The 17,315-nt window shown below is 34.5% G+C and overlaps 2 protein-coding genes and 1 pseudogene across 2 annotated transcripts; 1 reads left to right on the top strand and 2 right to left on the bottom strand.

Annotated features, from left to right (window-relative positions):
• Positions 1 to 702: 702 nt before the first annotated feature.
• On the bottom strand, positions 703 to 2,953 carry LOC131632585 (magnesium dechelatase SGRL, chloroplastic-like). Its single transcript, XM_058903322.1, has 5 exons — positions 2,634 to 2,953; positions 2,130 to 2,306; positions 1,806 to 1,964; positions 1,151 to 1,297; positions 703 to 1,064 (listed from the first exon to the last, which is right to left on the bottom strand). Exons 1-5 carry the CDS (start codon positions 2,763 to 2,765, stop codon positions 900 to 902), a joined length of 780 nt encoding a protein of 259 aa, XP_058759305.1. The 5' UTR covers positions 2,766 to 2,953; the 3' UTR covers positions 703 to 899.
• Positions 2,954 to 8,056: 5,103 nt separating this feature from the next.
• Positions 8,057 to 12,221, top strand: LOC131632600 (probable methyltransferase PMT25). Its single transcript, XM_058903349.1, has 9 exons — positions 8,057 to 8,213; positions 8,653 to 9,653; positions 9,740 to 9,889; positions 10,118 to 10,388; positions 10,466 to 10,576; positions 10,904 to 11,078; positions 11,167 to 11,436; positions 11,528 to 11,728; positions 11,812 to 12,221. The coding sequence occupies exons 2-9, from the start codon at positions 8,688 to 8,690 to the stop codon at positions 12,038 to 12,040; spliced, it is 2,373 nt and encodes a 790-aa protein (XP_058759332.1). The 5' UTR covers positions 8,057 to 8,213; positions 8,653 to 8,687; the 3' UTR covers positions 12,041 to 12,221.
• A 1,998-nt stretch (positions 12,222 to 14,219) lies between these two features.
• Positions 14,220 to 17,109, bottom strand: LOC131632602 (wall-associated receptor kinase 2-like; annotated as a pseudogene).
• Between the last annotated feature and the right edge of the window lie 206 nt (positions 17,110 to 17,315).

The raw sequence follows: 17,315 nt of genomic DNA, 5'->3' as shown, positions 1-17,315 counted from the left end.
AACAAGAGTTTATACATCTTCCATTGAATTAGGGTATCATGCCTTGTCTATTGCTTTTTTGGAAATAATTTAGCTTTCCGGTATTTTGACTCAACTTGGACTTCCTCAAATAGAGCGTATGTCACTTTACGTCATTTGATGCTAACAATACAAGCATCATCCAAATTGTTACAAATCTCATTTTTCATGAAGAGACCAATCATATCGAAGTCGATTGTCATTTATTACCTGATGTCTATGATGATTAACTAATATCACTTCTTAATCTCAATACACAATTTTAGGTTGGAGATATACTTTACAAATCTATTGTGTGTCCACGTCATCAATTTCTTGTTAGCAAATTAATGCTGCTTAATAAGCCATTTGTTGGGAATGTTAATAAACAATAATTTGTTTGTTAATTGTTTATATTTTTCATTCTTAAAATAGATTAGAAAATTTGTACTCCCAACGGGTATATAGAATACTAAGCAATTATTATATATAGAGGCAATGTCGTGAAAGAAAATCATCAAGCCAAAATTAACAAATATATGTATTATGCAATCTTTATCCGACTGTCACTAATGTGGTAATGTGAAAGTGGTACTTAGCCAACTACGGGTGATCCGGATAAAGTGTCTTGCATTTGAAACAATTGATAAGTGGCACATCAATGAATACAAATGTTAAGCACAAATCAATTATAGAAAATAAGACTGAAAAACTAAAATCAAGGCCATATCTTTGAGTGGGATTGAATCCAATCTGTTAATTCCTTTGCTTAATAATTACATAATTCATAAAATGAATTTTCCTTTATTGCACAAGTAATATGTTTTTGTGCAATTTTACAATTTCCTCTTACAGTCATTTTTGCAACCTGACTTCTGCTTCGTCTAAACCCACCCAAAGCTCTAGCTGAGGAAAGAATCGGGATATAAGCAAATCAACCAAGTTACCAGTAATACATTTGAAAGAAGAAAAGCAAAAAGAGCTTGGAATGTGGACATTGGACTTCTCCATTCTTCAGGAGGACGATCTCTGTTTATCAACCCTTGTAACTGATCGCCTCGTCTTCCCTGAAAGCAGAAGAAACATAATCAGATGACAAAACAAAAAGGCAATGTAAAAAAGAAAGTAAAATTACTCATTTCAGAAATATTACCTCCATTGCATCCCTTAAAGGCCCCCAACATTCCATTCTGTTGTATATTTTTGAGCTAGAATGGAAATATACTCGAACGATAGAATCCAGCAATTCTGGATGCTCGTGGAAAAGTGCAGAATCTCCGCATTGAATTGCTTTGAGTACCTGGCATGCTCAAGACAACAATCCAACCATGTGTCATAATACATTTAGGCATAGGACTGCCATTAAAACATAGAAAAAGTGAGAGATTCATCCTTGCAAGACTATGGGAAGAAAATATGTTAATAATTTTAAACAATGATTTGGATACGCTGTTCATGAAAGAAAGTCTTCTCGAGAATTTACTACTAATCCAGTAATCTCCAATTGGAGGACCAATTTACACATTTACCAGTTATAGTATATCACAAGTTCACTAAATTAGGACCCATATATGCAATTTTTCGATTAAGTTGCAATATAGAATACTACCTCCGGACTCAAATGTAAACAATTTCTTGTTCTAGTGGAGAGGGAGGGACATGTTAGAACATATGATTATTTTTTTGCTTATATTTGAGTCAAGAGGGAGAACATGTTAGAACAGTCCTAGTTATAGTTCTCGGATTATTTCTGTTTTGATAGGAATCAGATGCATTAAGGGGATAATATAAAGTAAATACAAACATACCAAAGGCATTTCCTTGGAGAAAATGTGATATCTAAATTCAGCAGTGAGATCTAGGAAGGAATTAGGACCACTAACAAAGCAATGAACATGTAGGCACATTTCATTTTTCACTTTCTTCCATTCAGCTACAACATCATCCTTCTGGTACCACCCTCTCAACTGCCATTTCACACAAGGAATAGAAGACATCAAATATGCGCCAATTAAGCAATGCCAGACAATGCGTCCAAATGTCTACAGGCACTCGTTAGCATTGCCTTCGTTCAAAAAATGCACTAAAGACTAATTTCCACTCGAAACCAGGAAAAGCATAAAGACACAAACCTGCTCGAGTTTGATGACATTGGAAACAGCTAAAGTGAGATTAGCTGTTAAGTCGCAGTGGGATAGAATGTAGGTTCTTGGAATAATACTTGCATATCTGTTTATCTGATCTTCCAATAGAACAACCTTCAGTTTCGAAGCTTCAAATTTCGCTGGAGGACCCAATAGCCTAACAGTCTAAGATAAAAAAAAGGTAAATCTTATAAAATGAACATAATTGATACCAAATAATATTTTTTATGTGAAACAAAAAGGTCCAAAGATGTAAACCCTAATTCAGTCACAACTTTCAGTGCATCAAAGCAGACATAAGAAAACAACAAAAGTGAAAATCTTAAACAAATCTACAGATCATGAAGTAAAATACAAGAAGCACAATTCATTCTACACATTCACATATGAGTAATTAGGTTTCTTATGCATATAGTTTATAGATTGGAATTTCCTACATTAAATTAAGAATGAATGCATAATAATAAGAAAGTGAAAGAGAGAGAGAATTACCTCAAAAACAAGGGAATTGTAGGAAGGTGTGGAATGAGTAGTAATGGAGGAGCATCTGAAAGATGGCTTTAACATGATAGGGAAAAGTTTTGTATGTGAAAATGAAAAGGCATTATGACATAATGATGCCATTGAAGATGCATAATAATAGAATCCTCTTCATGTTTCACATGCCACCACCATTATCTTCTTTCCTTGTTCTTCTATTGTTAAAGAGTGATGTGGGAAATTAGTGTTCTCAGTTTGGTTTGTTCATGTGGACTGTGTGATTCTGTTCAGAAGCCACAAGACTCCAAAATCTCTATCGTTCCATTTCTTCCACACATTTTCTTTCTTTCTTTTTAATTATTTATTTATTAAATTAATCATCAGAAAATTTAAAACACAAACACATTGTACTGGAGAATTGGTGGGATTGAACGTGCTGTGCCACGTCATCAGACAGTTCAAAATTTCGATAGCGTTTGGTGGATGGATAATGTAATGACGTGGCTTTATTTGGGTCGGCTGTTCGGATTCAGAATAACCCAACCCGCCCGGACTTGATTTCTCTATTAATTACTTTTACAAATCTCTCTAATTCCTCAATAAAAATATGTTTTTTAATTTAGCAATTCTTTAGATAAATTAATGGTAAATGATATTAACGTGCGCACAGACACACAAAGTTTTGTGTCCTACACTGACTAGAAGAGCCCGCAGGTCCAATCTAGATAAATTAATAATTCGTCCAAATCACTTGCAGCGTAGGTGTATTATCTTGAGAAAGAAGAAAATAGATTTAGGATCAAGATACATCTAACATCCCTCCATCGTCACAACTCAAAGATAACAAGTGGTTATAACTACTCCTCTATATAAATAAAAAATGTGTCATTCACTTACTCTCAAGTATAAAATTTTAAATTCAAACTTCATTCAACTCATTTATATATTGATTTAAGCGTTGAAATTTTAACCTTACAAGTAAACTCCTCCTTCACCGCTTTATAACTTCAAGTCCGTTATTGCACATTGCAACCGCCGTTCTCCAATTGATTCTGGTTTCATAACGGAAGAGTGGCGCAGTCTATAGGAATGGACTTTTGATTTACGCATTTTCCATGATTATGCATTCTCATTTTGATTCATTGATTTGAAACTCTCTAAATTTATTTGATCAAAGTTCTTGAGATCGAACGTCAGATCCACCGTTTTCAATTTATTCCGATAGCGGATCAACTCTGGTTTCCATAATTTATGAATCAATGATATCTAAATCTTCCAACAATGGTTGGATCTGAAGCCATTTGCTTCGTCGCTCTCCGTGAAAGCAGCTACCTCTCAAACTGCAAGAAATCAGTCGCTTTCTCCTTCTCAAGGCAATTTGGATCAGATTGTTGTAAAATCTCTATTGTATCCATATCTGCTCTAACCTCCTCAGATCGCACGATCTGCTCCGTAGCTTCGACGAGGCGATCATTCTCCCATGCCTCTAGTACCACCATCTGTCTCAAGACCAGAAACCTTGCACGATTTTTTGCTGCGGCAGGCAAACCTCGGAGTACAAGGTGCTAATGAGTTGTTGAATAATATGTATAACATAGTTCGGTAGTAAAAGTCGTAGGCGATAGAAGAAAGATTGCTTCGTCGGAAGAAAGCTTACTCAATGTGCCTCCGAAAGGGAACACCGTGCAAGAAACCATTTCTAGAAGAAGCTGAACTATCGTTCCTGAGTCGTCTGTATCATATAGAGACGAAGATCCACAATCTCATAATCACTAGAAAATCTATAGATATTGAACTTATTCTCAAAGCCCCATAGGAGTCGAGGTAGCCATGTTTCTCCTCGAGAGCATGTAGAGAAACCACCGAAAAAGAATCTGCAGACGCATCCTCTCTGCGCCCTCATCTTGGACAGATAAATATTGAAGCCACTAGATAAGCCTCTCAAACTGAAGGATTACGACAGGAAAGGAAATCCAACGAAGATGTATAACTCGTTGAAGAACGTTTGAACTAATTCCACGCTGATGAAGTTGTCAAGTGCAAACTATTTGCACTAACTTTGACGGGATCGACCAAACTTTAGTTCATAGTTGTATATGATGGGAGCATTGAGTCGTGGACCGACCTGTACGAAAGCTTCACCACTCATTTCACACCCCAAAAAGGAAGCAAATGGCAATAGCTTCCCTAAGCAAGATAACACAGAGAAAGAAAGAGAGCTTATGGTCATACATCGTCTATTTCACGCAAGTAGTTGTTGAAGTAGAAGGAGTTAAAGATGACCTCAAATGTTGGATATTTGAGGACGATCTATTACATGATAGTTTATTCAGGTAGAAACATGGGCGCATGGTGGCCCATAGTGTGAAAGAGTTGTTGAAAAGAAACAACCTTTCATCAACCTAGAAGAGAAACTTAATGCCTGATTAAACAACCTGATTGCGGCAGATATAACTCACAGTCAATCATTCGTAAAAGACTCCAACAGGAAGAGAGATGAATCCGACCTCGGAACCTGTGACATTCACATAAATTATGTTCCTTAGGGGACAGATGTTGCACCTGATGTCTTAACAATTGGTTCAAGAAATTAAACTAGAACCACCACAATTTTCTTGTACAAGATGATGGAACAAAAAAGCAATAAATAACTCAATCAATTGATGACTCAGTTCGGTGGAACCTTCACAACCCAAGAAAGGAAATTCACTATTTAGTAGTTTAGAACAATTATTTTTCTGTATGAACTTTTTCGGTTCAAAATCTTCAATGCTTTCAAAATATCAATCTTTTTGGATATAGCGATTTTAATTACTCTATTTGTTGATGTTCTCTGATTTTAATTACTATATGATTTTGCACGTTTGAGATGCCTCTTTTATGATCCAAATGTGTTATTGATTATGATTGGTTAAGTAACAACACAGAAAAATTATGAAATATGACATTTTAGACCTCACACCAAATGCCAACCATCATATATTACGACAACAAATCTGCTTTGCACATAGCTGTAAATCCAATTTTCCATGAGAGAACAAAAGACAGAAAATTGATTGTCATGTGGTAAAGGATAAAGTAGTAGTTGATGTAGTACATCTCATGCGTGTCACTTAAAAGGAGCAAGTTGCTATATACTCACTAGGTCATTATAGCCGGGTCCATTCAATAATCTTCAAGCCAAGCTAAGAATGATTGATATACATTCTAGCTTGACGAGGGATGTTAAATGTAATGGAGAGAAGAGAGTGTAACCGAACTAATTGATAGAGAATCAAAATTGAAAAAATAACTAATTTCAAGTTAGTTATCAATTAGTTAGTAGTTAGTTACAATTGCTTGATATATAAGCATCTGCATACTCTTGTATCAAGTGAGATTTTTTAGTTATGAGAAGCCTGAATACCATTTCCTTTCATTCATCTTAATGCTTTTGACTGTTTAGCTTGAGTTTTAACATAAACTACTAGACAACAGCTACAAACTATGAATTATCAGTTATCGGCTATCAACTATCAGTTATCTTTATCAAATAATGTCATAGTGTATTAGAATTAAACTATTTGGTATATAATTATCATATTTTTTTATGGAAAATGCTAACCAGTGCCCTTGAGGTATTCTTTAAGTGATTAAAGTAGTAAATTTTTATAAAAGTGCGTGTATCCAATGCATTGAAAATGCATTGGAAATTGAAATATTGACTTTTATAAGAATATTTTTTTATTTAGTATGCTTAAATAGTGCTCAGACCTGAGGGCACTGGTTAGCAAAACTTCTTTTTATTAATTAAAAATTTGAAATAAAACTGTCTCTCTCCTTTATTAAACTAACCACCCCATGATGACAATTAAAAACGAAATTAAATTTTAAATAATTTTTAATTTTTTTATTATTTCTTAAAATATAAATTTAGGTTCGTATCTAAGTATTTCTTAAATTGCAAACGATTCGTGTTGATTGAAAATAAGAATGTCTCGTTTAAAACTTGAAAACAAAAACAACCAAAACATTATTAACACAGGAATGAAAGAGGATGAGATATATTTGACGTAAATATTTTTATATTATTATATAGATGCCTAGTTGGCTAGTTATATCTTTCTCATGAAAGAAATATTCGACCATGGTTAAGCAAGAAAATTCTATAGTATTCATAAAAAAGCTGGATCTATATCGATAAAGCAAAATTAATATAATTAAAAATATTCAATAAAAATATTAAAATAAAATAAAATATCAAACATTCAATCATAGTATCATAAATTATTAGACCATTTACAATAGGGGTGTTGAATAATTTTTTCAATAGTTGAATAATTTTTTTAATAGTTGAATGTTTTTTTTTTTGGAAATAAAGAGGGCCGAAGCCCAAGAGAGAGAACTACACTGGAATCAATCTAGGGATGGAGATCCCTAAAGAATCTTCCTCTAAATAAAAACAGAGAAACTCTGGAGCAATAGTATAATAAATACAATTGTCTTGTATCTTGCAGCCCTCGTTAGCTAGTGCATCGGCACACTTGTTTGCTTCTCGAAAAGTATGGCTGACTTCCACATCCTCATGCATTCCAATTAGCCTAGTAATCTGTCGAATCGGTGAATGTTTTCAATGGTGTGTTGTATGACATGTTGAATATGATGTGAATTAATTGGTGTTGAATATATTCAACATGTTGAATGAGAAGAGAGTGAGGACCACATCATATATTTTGCAAAATTTTATTGGTTGTTTTTATTATTTAGATTTTTATTTTATCATAATCATTTAGAACAATATTTTATAATAAATTAATTTTTCATTTATCTTTATTTTCACCAAAATTCATAATTTTTTGTCTATAAATAGAGATTTGGTTCATTTGATTTGGACACAAAAAAGATTCGACCTTTTACTCTCTAGTTTTTTTTATTTAGCCTCCAATAAATTCTTGTCTGTAGTTCTAAACATCTTTCTAGTAAAATGATCCCAACAATAACCTTTTTAACATTAAAAATTCTATTTTACTGTATTTTATTTTAAATTTTGTAACTTTATTTGTTTTAATAATGATTATCTCTATATCCTCTCTTTATTACTTGCAAGAAAAAAATTAATTAAAAATTCACAATTAAAAAAATAAAATTCAAATAAGTTATTAAAATAGAAAATAAATTAAAATAAATTAAATTAAATTTTAATTATTTTAATTTAATTTAATTTAATAATTGTTAATATATAATCACAAAAAATAAAATACAAAAGAAAGTAAGAATATGAAATAAAAGTGATGGGATAGGAAATTGAATTAAACAAAATTATTGTAGTGAGTTAAAAAGTAGATGATGTGGAGTGTAAAAAGTAAAAAAGAAGAGTGTTGATAGCCTTAGTATTATTTTACTAGTAAAGTTGTTGTAATTATCCAAAAACAACAATTTAGAGACAACAAACAACTGCTATCACAAATGACAATCAACCACAACAACAACAAACAACTGTTTCACTTTCACATACACTCTCACTCTTGCTTTACCCAAACCGCTCCACCTGCTTCATAGCTAGCATCACATTCATTCTCAGATTTGCTCTACTTGCTAAAATTGCTGATGAAGGTAAGCAAAGCTTACGCTTCTTTACTTCATTTCTCTTTCTTAGTTTCTTGCTTTTTCAATTTCCCTATGGTTTCACTTTTCCTCATTAGGTATCTGCTATTATTGACATTTTCTTCAGCTTTGGATCATACACCATTTCATTATTATTTGTAGAAAGTTTCAGTTTATTTTTTCTTAATAAAGTTTACCTTTTTTGACTGATTCGTACAAGTTTGATTTTTTTTGGTTGTTAACACTTAGCATCAAGTTAGTACTTGTCAATTCCTTTCTTTTTCTGTCTTACTTCATCATCATTTGAAACTTCCAATTCTTACTTTCTAACCCCTTTTTGTTTGTTACTGTTGGAAACACAATGTTTGATTTGATCTATGTTTGATTTTAACTGATTTGCATGGTTTTCTTTTTAATAGATTTGCTAATGCTTTGTTCCATTTTCTAGGTGTGTTTATCTTGAAATACAAGTAACTAAGAATCATGGCACTAGGGAAGAATTCCCGAGGCGACGGGAGGAACTCGTCAAACTACTGTTCGACAGTTCCGGTAGCTGTTTTTGTTGCATTTTGTTTAGTTGGTTTATGGATTGCGATGTCGTCCATTGCTCCAGATCAGGATCCAGTCATGGAGGTATCGGAGACGATTAATGAGGTAAAGAATATAGCTAATCAAACTGTTTCTTCGAAATTCGAAGACAGTTTGGGTGATATATCAGTGGAATCGGCAACAAGAGAGAGCCAAACCTCAAAATCTCAGATCGAAAGCCATTCTGAATCTGCAGAAACAGAAACAACGAATGGTCAAATTGATGATAATCAACTCAAAGGATTGACGGAAGCTTTAGATGAAAGTAAATCTGACAAGAGCTTAGCTGATAGCAAGTTAGGGACGGAAAATAGTCTCGGTGAGATCACGCAACAAGATGAGATTGTTGGCGAGTCTAAGGAGGAGAAGATCAATGAAAATATACAGTCAATGAGAAATCAAAGTACCGGAGATAGTAACGTTGAAAGTTTAGTTGAAGCTAGAACCGAAAATGGAACTTGGTCAACTCAAGCTGCAGAGTCTAACGAGGAGAAGGTCAATGAAAATCAGCAGTCAATGACAAACCAAAGTACTGGAGATAGTAAAGTAGAAACTTTAGTTGAAGCTAGAACCGAAAATGGAACTCTGTCAACTCAAGCTGCAGAGTCTAAGCGTGACAAGGAACCAGAAAAGTTTTCGATATCTATTGATAGCAGCAAATATGACTGGAAACTTTGTAATACAACTTCAGGATCAGAATACATCCCTTGTCTTGACAATTGGAAAGCAATTAAAAAACTTCGAAGCATAAGTCACTATGAACATCGAGAGAGACACTGTCCCGATGAAGTTTCTACTTGTCTAGTTTCTCTTCCAGAGGGCTATAGAAGCCCGATTAGATGGCCCAAAAGCAGGGAAATGGTATGTAACACACAAACTGGATTTCTGAAATTCGATAACTGACCCAATATAAATATTGAAATTCAATATTTTGGTGCCTATTGCAGATATGGTACAACAATGCCCCTCACACAAAGCTTGTAGAATCTAAGGGTCATCAAAACTGGATCAAAGTTTCTGGTGAATACCTTTCTTTTCCTGGCGGGGGAACTCAATTTAAGTATGGCGCTCTTCATTACATTGAATTCATTCAAAATGTAAGCCTTTTGCAGGTTTCTGTGTTTTCAACCTTTATTTTCGACAAGTCAATATAGCACATCCTTCTTTTTGATACATATGCTTTTAAATTATGACCGTTAACTACTTAATGCAACGAGTTAAGCAAACTTGCAAATAATGGTCTCGAAACTTTAATCAGCATGTTTTCAATCCTGCTTGATATGTCCATTTTCCACCCTAAAATGGGTGCTTGTTTAATAATGCAGTCTCTTCCTAATATTGCATGGGGGAAGAGAAGTCGTGTGATATTGGACGTTGGGTGTGGGGTAGCTAGCTTTGGTGGCTATCTGTTTGAAAAAGATGTTCTGACCATGTCATTCGCTCCTAAAGATGTCCACGAGGCACAAGTTCAATTTGCATTGGAACGTGGAATTCCTGCAACGTTAGGCGTCATGGGAACGAAAAGATTACCATTCCCTGGTTCTGTCTTTGATCTTCTCCACTGTGCTCGTTGTAGAGTCCCTTGGCACATAGAAGGTGGTGCTAACATCTTGACTAAATTTTTCCGTTTCCTTGAATATGTTTATCTTTCCACTAATGTTTGTACAATGCAGGTGGCAAGCTACTCTTAGAGCTGAATCGTGTCTTGCGACCTGGTGGTTACTTTGTATGGTCCGCTACTCCAATTTATCAAAAGGATCCAGAAAATGCTGGGATTTGGAAAGGTAAAACCATTAAATCCAAACTAGTTTCACTCTAAAGGCTTGTTTGGATAAAAGAATTACATAAGGACTTATCATATAAGTGATTATGTATAAGCTATTTGTATAGCAAAAGATAAAATGAAATTGATTTATATAAGATATCCCAGGGAGCTTATGGAAGTACGCTCAAGTTGTGGACATGTCATATCATATCATATGTTGTTTCCATAAGGGCTTATGCGAATAGATAGACTCAAATAAGTCAATCCCAACAGGCTTTTAAGAGATACTTTTTTTTATTCGAGATGAACTTATGAGTTGCTTTTAAACATAACCATTTTGTTGCAGACATGCGTGCAATCACGAAGTCAATGTGTTGGGATCTGGTGGTTATTGCAAAAGACAAATTGAACGGAGTGGCAGCGGCAATATATAGAAAACCAACCGACAACGAATGCTACGAGAAAAGACCAAAAAATGAGCCACCAATGTGTAGCGAATCTGATGATCCAAATGCAGCCTGGTACATCTATTGATAGTGCTTTATTTATTGAGATTATTCGAGGTTGATTGCTCTAATTTTTTATTTTCCAACTTCCATATCTTCACAGGAATGTATCATTACAGGCTTGCATGCACAAAGTGCCAGTAGGTGCATCAGAGCGCGGAACAATCTGGCCGGAACAATGGCCGCTGAGGTTAGAGAAACCACCTTACTGGTTAAACACTCAGACCGGTGTTTATGGAAGATCTGCTCCAGTGGAATTCACCGCCGATTACAAACATTGGAAGAACGTCATTTCACATTCATATTTGAACGGAATGGGCATCAATTGGTCTTCAGTAAGAAATGTCATGGACATGAAAGCTGTTTATGGAGGGTAAGTTATTCTTTCTACTTCTCTATATTTTCCTTGGTCTCTAACCAACCTTGTCGATTGTTACTAAGTTTGCATTCTGTTGTGTTTTTAGATTTGCCGCGGCACTCAGAGCGCTGAAATTGAACGTATGGGTAATGAATGTAGTTCCGGTTGATTCTCCAGACACATTGCCTATAATATACGAGCGTGGATTAATCGGTATTTATCACGATTGGTGCGAGTCATTTAGCACCTATCCTCGATCTTACGATCTTCTCAATGCCGATTCTTTATTTTCAACCCTTAAAGAAAGGTATGTTATGTTATATGTTCACTATCCTTAATCATTACCGTTTAGATTTTTCTGAGCCGATTTTATTTTATTCTCGGATTTAGGTGCAACATAGTGGCGGCGATTGCAGAAGTCGATAGAATGTTGAGACCAGAAGGATATTTGATAATAAGAGACAATGAAGAAACAATTGGGGAGATAGAGAACATGGCAAAATCTCTACATTATGATATTCGTTTTAGTTATGCTAAAAATGGAGAGGGTTTACTTTGTCTTCAGAAGACATTTTGGAGACCAACAAAGGTTGAAACTCTTGTGTCAGCCATTGCGTAATTTATGATGCTTCACCTTCACTTTCCACTCATTGTTTTGACAGAATGGTTATTTTCTTATTCTTTACTTCTATCCTTGTATTACTTATTTAAGAATGTCTCTTGTACAACAACTCTGTAATATAATATTTATTTATTATTATAATGTAAATACCTGTGGTTTATTTTTCATTTAACTACTTAAATCTCACATCACATCTCTGATACTATAAAACACAGACACGATACAGACACATCAACACCAATAATAATTAAAAAACTAAATAAACAGACGCAATTATATGGTATCAGTGTCGTGTTAAACATTGAAACATATCAAACATAAACTAACGCATCTATATGTAACTGAGTCGTGTTAAACATTGAAACATATCAAACATAAACTAACACATCTATATGTAACTGAGTCGTGTTAAACATTGAAACATGTCAAACACGACATGCCTTAGTGTTAAACATTGAAACATGTCAAACATAAACTAACGTAATTATATGGATCAGTGTCATGTTAATTATTGAAACATGTCAAACACGACACGCCTTTGTTTATACGTTGTCTAGATGTAGTTCCAGTCAGGGCACGGTTTTCGAGAGGTGTTTAGATATTGAAATACATGCCATGATTATGTTTCACCATCATAGAATTACTAATTCTTTTTATTAACTTAGAAAATAAGTTTATGTTGTTCCTTGAAAAGTTCCGATTTTTCAGGATGTTGATAAACCTGAAGCAAAGAAACAAACAGCATAGCTATGAAGCTACCTAGTAGCCACTAATCAAAATTGAACCACCCTAAAACACCACTTTCATTTTTAAATGCAATTTTCAACCTTTTTAAATGCATATATCCCTTCAATAACTACATGGCCTTTAAGCCTTAAACAAAGAGATGCTATAAACTATACACACTTCACTGACACCTATTACTTATATACACTGTTGTCGGAAAAACAGCATATAAAGTCTCCAACACACTTATTCTAATCATCCAACTTTTTTCATTAACCACTCAAAATCACCATTCTCCTCATGTTTGCATGATTAAAATTCAACTAATTAGGAGTCAAACAGAAATTACTATTATTTTATTCAACAAAAATTTCTCACACATGCACATTCAGATTCTATATTAGTTTATGACACAATGAGAGCAACAACAAGGATTGCTTCACAGTTTAGAATTATCAAATACCTCTTTGTCTGCCATTTACACTTCTTTTTCCAACCAAACAACTTGGCATTCTCCCTACATTACTGAACATGTCAGCTTCCAAAAGTTCTCTAAACCTCTTTCTTTTTAAGTAGGAATAATCTCTACTCTTACACAATTCATCATCATCATCACCATCATCATGTCATGTTTTTCGAGGAACCGGTTTTTGTTCTTCATTCTGCTAACTATTGTTGTTGTATCAGAAGGATCAAGATTTCCTAAGGATTATTGGGAACAGATGCTTCCTAAGAAACTACCGACTCCTTCTTCTTCTCCTTCCAAAGGCACAAACTCTGCGTCTTCGTCGTCTTCCACAACCTTGAAAAAAGATAGTATACCTTCTTCGTCAGATGGAAAAGTGTAATGTAAATCAAAACTCATACAGTTATTGTAGAGTGGTGATTTCAAGAAAGCATCCAAATTTTGTAAAGGAATCTCTTAGATGTTTCTGACATGCTGCTTATAATTCAATCACGTTCTTGTAGATTTATTGATCTGTGTTTGAAGATAGTTCCTTGTAATTTGTAAAGACAAATGAGTATCATAACTCTTTACTGGATAAGATAAGTTTAGTGATGACAATAATTTAGCATGAATAAATATTACTTGTAATTGTAAAATCCCTTTAGAAACATTTCAATTCTGAGAAATCATCCTTATCATGTTTCCTTGAATGCACAAATACTATTTTGCAAGTTCGATGTGTTATTCACAAAATCATAGTAATTCATTTATCATTATTCCTTGTTCTGAGATTTCTGCTATGTGAAGTATTGATACTCCGTTTTAGACAAAGTACTAGTACCGGGTTATGCATCTGGTATCAGTACGCGTACGGTACGCCTATGGTACGTATCGAGTACGTACTTTTTTTTCCTGTTTGGTACGCGCACATGTACAATATATCAATCTTTGGCATAAGTATGTACATTGTACAATAAGAACACTCTGTAAAAGCACTTACAATAACATGAAACATCAGTATTTATTATGTCTCCGATAATGTTCCTACTTTTTGATTGCTTTGCTGTGCCACAAAGTGAAAGTAATCAACAAGGCTTACAAATTAGTATCAACTAATCATCTTCCACCAACGAACGACATTGAAATCTGATCTATGCTATACGAGTTAGAAAACTTAATGCCACTTCCACCGACGCCATTTTCAACATTGAAATCAGATGGTGAAGCTTTCAGCAAATTATCAGTCTCTTCTAAAGACAAATTCGAACTTCCCCATCTATGCTCTTCCATAACTAACATTCCTTCTAATTCCATCGCCACTTCTTTCATGGTAGGTCTATCCTCTCTCTTCAACCTTAAACACCTTTTTGCAATGTTAGCAACTTCCTTTATTTGCTCAACATTAGCCTCATCTATTATCTGTCTCTCCACAATATGAAGTAACTGACCGTCCTTCATCGAGGAAACGAAGTAAACTCCAAGGCTTCTATCGTCCTCTGGCCTATCAAAAGAGAACTCTTTTTTACCGGTAAAAAGCTCGGCTAAAACTACTCCAGAACTATTAACATCACTCTTTTCTGTTAAAAGGCTTGTCTGGAAATATTCCGGATCAAGATACCCTAGTGTCCCTTTCACCAAAGTTGTTATCTGAGTATGATCAAGAGGAACAATCCTAGAAGCGCCGAAATCAGAAACCTTTTGCAGTGAGATTATGATCGAGAAGTATGTTCGAAGTTTTCACATCTCTATGTATGATTGGTGTAGAAGCAGCAGAATGCAAGTAAGCCAATGCTCCAGCAGTTTCTGTTGATATTCTCAACCTCGTTCGAAATCCAAGTTCTAAAGATTTGTTTTGATCATGAAGATGCTCAAAAATAGTACCGTTCGAAATGAATTCGTAAACAAGCAACGGAAATTCAGTCTCTAAACAACAACCTAAGAGCTTCACCACATTCCTATGGTTAATTTGAGAAAGCACAATCACTTCAGTGATGAACTCTTCAACCTGATTTGGATCACTGATTTTAGACCTTTTTATTGCTACAGTTCTGTTATCTTGTAAAACTCCTTTGTAAACTGTTCCTTGACCACCTTGGCCTAGGATCTTCTCTTCATCAAAATTGTTTGTAGCTTCCTTTAGCTCCTCAACAGTGAAGACTTTAGCTGTTTCGGTTGAACCTCTATGTTTTGCTATCTGTTGCTGTAACAACAAGCCACCATTTTGTTCAAAGAAATGTTGTTTAAGTTTTGTGAGATTTCTTCTCTTCAATGACCAATATGCATAAAAGCTTCCAATTAGTAGTGCTATGACACTTGCACTCACACCTGAACATAATCATTATGTATGAGATGTGCTGATTGGGAATCTAACTGATAACATATTGAGTGTGATGTGATTTGAAGAGAAAAATAACAATATACTCACTTAGAGAAATTATGAGGGTGATTTGATTTGTTTTGGTTTTGGGACTGCATTTTGTTCCATCATTTTTTCCATCTCCTTCATAACCTTTTGGACATGTGCAATAGTAGCTTCCAGGAAGATTAACACATGTTGCCTCATCAACACAGTTGTTGAATTCTTTGCATTCATTAATATCTAAAAATAGTATAAATTAAAAAAAAAATACAGAAGTTGCCGCCTTAACTAAATCAGCAAATAAATGATGATAAATGTAAATATCCTAAGTTCTTAGATGAACATAACATAAGACACGTCCATGTCTTTGACTCTATAATATGTCACATATCTAACACCTGTACTTGTATGAGACAAGCACATAGGACCATGCTTTCATGCAAACCCATTTCAGCAATAAAGATATATAACCAAGGTTATAAAAAAATTGTCTGAAACAGCCGCGACAAAACAATATCAGAATGTGCTGATACCGTTACTGTTATTTCACACCCTGATGACGGTAACTAATGTCACAATTATATAACATAATTAAGGCGTAATGTTTTAACTTATCTGGTTAATTAACATTAAAAAACAGGAATTAACATTGAACACTAACCTTGGCAACCATGAAGAAGGTAAGGATTTCCTCTAAATCCAAGAGAGCAGTTGCGAAGGTAACCAACCATCTTTATGATCAGCTGGATTATAACACTCACTGTTTTCAGCCTTACAAGCATAACCTGAAACATCTTTCTTAGCTTCTTGACAGGTTTTCTTCCCTACAGCCCAATTCAACACAACAGGTAACTCTTTCTTCTCTAACTTGACTATATCCATAGAAACAAATCTATATGCTCCATCTTCAACTACAAAAGCATAACCACAAGGATTAAAATCATCCACACCTGCATGGTTGGCCACAGCGTCTACAGAAAGATAACCAACTTTGGATATCACGTGGCCTTGTGGTATTGGTGCTTGACAACAACCAGTACCAATACATGAACCATTAGTGATTATACCATCAAGTTTGTTACACAGAGAAACACATCCAGTTGTGTAGTTTTTATCATTGGAATCAAATACTTTAACTGCTCCAACAGTGTCACAACCTACTGCGGTTAACTTGTTTCGAGTTGAAGAGAAGTGGAGGTTGGTTAAGTTGAGTTGATGAATTGTTTGGTTTATGAGTTTGCCTCTTTTGGCGTAGCAGTCACTGGCTACTGGCCATGATACACGTAGCTCTCCGTTGAGTGAGATGTTTAAGATTGTTTGGTTAGTGTGTGGTAAGGAAGGTGTTGCTTTGTTGCAGTTGATGAGAAAAGTGTTGTCTAGGGAACAATCTTTGGTGGTTCCAAAGGGGAAGGGTATGGTTATGGAGCCACACTTTGTTGGACAGTTAGGTAGTGATATTGGTTGAGTTGTTGCGTTTGTGTAAAGGACAGCAACAATTACGATCAGTAGCAGAAGTTTTGATTTCACATCCATGTAGTTTTGTTGAATTTTCTGGTTCATAAGGTTATATCATTATATACCAATCCTAGGATTTTTTTTTTTGGTATTTTGACCATGTTACATTTTTTTTATGTTGACCATATTACATTATATTATATGTTTTTCTTTTGACACTTATTTTTTTTAAATTTTTTTGATATACCCATTAATTTAAGAGGATTAATCTCACTGACTATTAG

The sequence above is a fragment of the Vicia villosa genome, unplaced genomic scaffold (genome assembly GCF_029867415.1).
Source record: "Vicia villosa cultivar HV-30 ecotype Madison, WI unplaced genomic scaffold, Vvil1.0 ctg.000968F_1_1, whole genome shotgun sequence".
Taxonomy (NCBI): domain Eukaryota; kingdom Viridiplantae; phylum Streptophyta; class Magnoliopsida; order Fabales; family Fabaceae; genus Vicia; species Vicia villosa.
The sequence above is the reverse complement of the archived record's forward strand: the minus strand, read 5'-3'. Positions and strand labels throughout refer to the sequence as shown.